The following is a 4,812-nucleotide window of genomic DNA, read 5'->3' as shown; positions in this document are numbered from 1 at the left end:
AAAAAAAAAAAAAAAAAAAAAAAAAAAAAAAAAAAAAAAAAAAAAAAAAAAAAAAAAAAAAAAAAAAAAAAAAAAAAAAAAAAAACAGAACAACAAGTTAGAAACCAAACCCTTAGAAAAGAAACAAGCAAGTGGAAATCAAATGATCGATTATAAAAAACACCAGAGACTAGTTTAGAAGACCTCTCACAACCAACGTAATGTCATCACAACCATCATTGATTGATAAAACCATCATTGATAACCTGAAACAACAGAGCGAAAAAGTAAATCACACGAACATATTAAGAAAAAGAGAGCCACCAGTGCAATTTAGAAACCAGGCCCTAGGAAAAAAACAAGAAAGTCATGAAAATCCAATGATCGATTTAAAAAAAAAAACATCAGAAACTAGTATAGAAGGTTTGACAAAAAAAACTAGTATAGAAGAATGTCACCACCAAAAAAACAACGAGTGAAGATACTGTAATAGAGAGAGAGAAACAAAACCCTTGAAGACGTAGCACAGAGAAGAAGCGTGTCCATCAAAGCCATCATCATTGATTGATAAAACCATCATCCAAACCTGAAGAAAGAAAAACAGAACCAACAAGTTAGAAACTAAACCCTAGAAAAGAAGATCGCATGAACATAATTAAAAAAGCCTTGAAGGATTCAATTTTAAAACCAAACCCTAGAATGAATGAGAGTGACAACGATCAATGTCAAAGCCATCCCCGATTGATATCGTAGGATCCTCCTCCACAAATCTAAACCAAACAAAACAAAAAAACGACGTAATCAGAAGAATGAAAAACATCGAACCAAAGTAAAAGTTCAGAAGCAAACTGAGATGCGATTAGAGAAACGAACCCGTGAGAACGCCTTAAGATGTAGCAGCATGGAGAAGCAAACCTGATCATGGTGATCAGGTTTGCTTCCGAAACACACCTACTAGACACGAAGGAGAAAAAACGAGATGAGAAGAATGTCACAACCAACGTACACTAACACTCAGAGAGAGACTTCACAGAGAGGAACAAAGGAAAAATAAGGAAGATGTGTTGTGAATTGTGATTAGGGTTAACAAAAAAGAGTGAGAGCATTATACGCGTTTTTATAGATGAGGAATGAAAGTCATCGACGGCTGAGATCTGACTATACAAGTTTTAACGATCGAGATTAAACCTACAAAGTCGGTAGTCAAAACAACTTTGACTTTTTTAACGCGTTTGTGACTTTTTTTTCCTTTTCCTTTTGCCTTTTGTTGCTAAAGTTGACCGTTAGCTATATTATTTCCTTTTTCTTTTCCTATTTCCTTTGTTTATTTTGCTATGGTCGTTCCTTTTCCTTATTTTCTAAGTTTTAACTTATTCCGTTTCATAATATAGGATGTTTTAACTAGAACACGCAGATTAAAAAGTCTTTACTTTTAACAAGTTTAACCAATCAAAAATAATACTGCATAATATAAAATACTAAATTAATTTAAAAGTTGCATAAAAACTTGAAAACATCATATATTATAAAACAAAAAACTTTTCTAAAACATCTTATATTTTGAAACGGGGGAATACTATACTAGCTAATCTAGTAAAGTAAAGGACTGATCTTTACCTGAGAATAAATGATTTGAGTAACAATTTCAACATTACCTTAACGAACGATAAAGAGAATGAAAAGACCAAATACGTACTAGAGATTACAATTGGGATTTGAGAAAATTCTTGCTTCCCAATCCGGTTTATATTCGAGCCGATTTGAATTCCGGTTTTGGATGGACCACTGCTATTGGGAACCCTCTGAGTGGTTTAGAGGTTTTAAAAGCAAGTTAGAAATAGGAATGAATGAGAGGGATAGAGATACTTTACCAATTCGTTCACTTCCTAAAAACGTATAATACCTTTCTCTCTGTATATTTCCTTCACCTCTGGCTAAATCTCCGGCGAAGGATCCGACCGTGAGCTTGATGTTTCGTTCTCATCTACTTATTTGGCGTGAAAGCTGATCAAAAGCTTAGTTGACTCTTGTCTCGCGTAACTTCTTTCGCTTGTCTGAAAAGTGAACACGGAACACATCCAGGTGATCTCTTTCGTTTCCGATCTCTTCTCTCTAGATTCAGATGTACTTCTTTGTAAATTGCTAAAATTTGCGAAAGATAATTTAATCTGGGAATGTGCTGTATTAGAAAGATCTTTAGGGTTTTGATAAATTTCACATTTTTCACTTAGAGATCTGTAAAACGAAGAAGGTCTTAACAAGAGATTTGCTTTTGTGAAGTAGTTTTGTTTTCTGGTTTTTTCAAATTGAGACTTCTATGAACACAAGTTTGATTCTGAGACTTGCAGGACAAATTTGGATTAGAGAGAGAGAGTATTAGGAGAATACATTTTAGTTTGGTGGATTCAAGTATGCTACCAAGTGGGTTGAAAGAAACCCAACTCCGTGAGAGCAACAACAACCAAAAGGTCCATCCTCAACCAATGGAAGAGTCTATCAATCAGAATCCAGAAGCTATGGAAGCACTTATTTCCAATCTCTTTGGAAACATTTCCTCTTTGAAATCTGCTTATATCGAGCTTCAAAGTGCTCATACCCCTTACGATCCTGAGAAGATTCAGGCAGCTGATAAAGTTGTCATTTCTGAACTCAAGAATCTTTCCGAACTGAAGCATTTTTACAGAGAGAATAACCCCAAACCTGTTTGTGTCTCTCCACAAGACTCTCGTTTAGCTGCAGAGATTCAAGAACAGCAGAGTCTCTTGAAGACTTATGAGGTTATGGTGAAGAAGTTTCAGTCTGAGATACAGAACAAGGATTCTGAGATCACTCAGATGCTGCAGAAGATTGAAGAAGCTAACCAGAAACGACTTAAGCTTGAGAAGAATCTCAAGTTAAGGGGTATGTCTACAAACGAAGGTTCTGGTGGAGATAATGGGAATTTGCAATTTCCTGACTTAACCACTGAACTCTTCATATCTACTTACGAAACTGCTGCCAAAGCTGTTCACGATTTCTCCAAGCCGCTGATCAACATGATGAAAGCTGCTGGATGGGATCTTGATTCTGCAGCCAATTCCATTGAACCTGATGTTGCTTACGCCAAGAGGCCTCACAAGAAATATGCATTTGAATCATACATTTGCCAAAGGATGTTCAGTGGGTTTCAGCAGAAGAATTTCTCAGTTAACTCAGAGAGTACGACGGTTATGGCTGATGACGACACTGACACCTTCTTCCGCCAATTTCTTGCTCTGAAGGACATGGATCCACTAGATGCTCTAGGGACTAACCCTGATTCCAACTTTGGTATATTCTGTAGGAGCAAGTATCTCATCTTGGTCCACCCAAAGATGGAAGCTTCTTTCTTTGGAAATCTAGACCAGCGTGACTACGTGACAGGAGGTGGGCACCCGAGGACCGCGTTTTACCAGGCCTTTTTAAAACTTGCAAAGTCGATATGGATCTTGCACAGGCTTGCGTACTCGTTTGATCCAGCTGCAAAGATCTTCCAAGTGAAGAAGGGTAGTGAGTTCTCTGATTCATACATGGAGAGTGTTGTGAAGAACATAGTTGTGGATGAAAAAGAAGAGAACCCAAGAGTTGGTTTAATGGTTATGCCTGGGTTTTGGATTGGTGGCAGTGTGATTCAAAGCCGAGTTTATGTTTCAGGTGTGAAGGTCCTTGAGTGAAGGATCTCAGGAACTGTCACTTTGTTGTGCAACTTTTATTTCCTCTTTGTTATAATTATATTCTTAGCAAGCCTGCCTACCTGTATCATCTATTTATTATCCCAAAAAAAAATGTTTTATCTTCACAATCCCTTCTCCCTTGAAACAAAAGTGTGTAGGTGGGAAAAATGATAATATGAACTCTCACAAAAAGTGAGTCTAGTTCTTATAAGGAAATAGTTGTGCTTATTTCACAAAGTTAGCTTTTTTTTAAAAAATGATATAAACAGATACTTGTGTTGGTTGGAAACAATCCGAGAGTGCATTAGATTGTTAAAGATTTGTCAAGAAGCTTTGTTTAACGATTTATATACTATATTAGTACTAGGTCTAGGTTCATGCCATTCAAATTTTAGAAGCACTCGTGTATTGACCGTAAAATAGCAACGATGGTGTTTGTTTGTGTTTTGATAAAGAGATCGATGATCTGACGAGTGACTTCATTCATCCGTTGTGAGTCACCAAAAGTTTTGATTTTTCTGTTTTACAAATCTCCCAAAATCACCAAAAGTTTTTTCTTAAAATCTCAAATCACATATTATTTTTCTTTTCTTAAAATAAAACTTCACATTGTATTGGCAATACACCCCCGTAAGTATGTCCCGGTGATCTTAGTCTTGTGATTTGTAATGTATCATCTATTATCCGACGGCAATAGATGAATCCTATCAGAGAATTATGGTTTCTACTTTCTACTTTGATAGATGATTAGTAGTAGTGAAAATTGTAGCTAGACAAAGCCGTTTTTAACGATTCAGTCAGATAAAAACAGGTTTCTTACATTTCAATCAAAATGAAAGTACTAATAAAATTACATAAACAAAGACAACAAGGTAACAGATATCAAATGGTCTTGAATGGCAAAAAGATGACACTAATATTCCAAAGTTTACAAATCAAACCCAATGAATCACAAAAAGAAATAGGAACCATGCCCCTTAAATCACTAGGTAAGCCAAGGGTATACATCCGGCGATGAAGGAAGCCTCGCCGTTAAAACCTCAACACCTGTCTCCGTTACCAAGAGGGTATGCTCAAACTGAGCGCTGCGTTTTCCATCTGCAGTAACTGCAGTCCATCCATCAGGCCATGTTCGATCCCG

General features: G+C 36.3%; 2 protein-coding genes and 1 long non-coding RNA gene across 13 annotated transcripts in view; 1 reads left to right on the top strand and 2 right to left on the bottom strand.

Annotated features, from left to right (window-relative positions):
- Window positions 1–1,044, bottom strand: part of LOC104783083 — a 7,337-nt gene extending 6,293 nt beyond the window's left edge. For all 11 annotated transcript variants that reach the window (XR_002037835.1, XR_002037829.1, XR_002037838.1 and 8 more), the window contains exons 1-4: window positions 853–1,044; window positions 673–749; window positions 490–565; window positions 184–245 (exon numbers count right to left, since the gene is read on the bottom strand). This is a non-coding gene — a long non-coding RNA (uncharacterized LOC104783083). The remainder of the gene's footprint in view (window positions 1–183; window positions 246–489; window positions 566–672; window positions 750–852) is intronic.
- LOC104783076 (IRK-interacting protein-like) lies at window positions 1,845–3,887 on the top strand. The gene is made up of 2 exons (XM_010508161.2): window positions 1,845–2,061; window positions 2,328–3,887. Exon 2 carries the CDS (start codon window positions 2,391–2,393, stop codon window positions 3,669–3,671), a length of 1,281 nt encoding a protein of 426 aa, XP_010506463.1. The 5' UTR covers window positions 1,845–2,061; window positions 2,328–2,390; the 3' UTR covers window positions 3,672–3,887.
- LOC104783075 (methionine aminopeptidase 1A) overlaps window positions 4,469–4,812 on the bottom strand; it is a 4,437-nt gene continuing 4,093 nt past the window's right edge. Inside the window, exon 16 of the mRNA XM_019245090.1 lies at window positions 4,469–4,801. Coding sequence (XP_019100635.1) covers window positions 4,657–4,801 — 145 coding nt within the window. The 3' untranslated portion in view covers window positions 4,469–4,656. The remainder of the gene's footprint in view (window positions 4,802–4,812) is intronic.

The sequence above is a fragment of the Camelina sativa genome, chromosome 4, assembly GCF_000633955.1.
Source record: "Camelina sativa cultivar DH55 chromosome 4, Cs, whole genome shotgun sequence".
In the NCBI taxonomy this organism is placed as follows: Eukaryota; Viridiplantae; Streptophyta; class Magnoliopsida; order Brassicales; family Brassicaceae; genus Camelina; species Camelina sativa.
Note: the sequence above shows the minus strand (reverse complement) of the source record. Positions and strands in the feature narration are given on the sequence as shown.

Bases quoted from the DNA above. Each gene is read 5' to 3' on its own strand.
- LOC104783076 (XM_010508161.2), top strand. From the start codon at position 2,391: ATGCTACCAAGTGGGTTGAAAGAAACCCAACTCCGTGAGAGCAACAAC.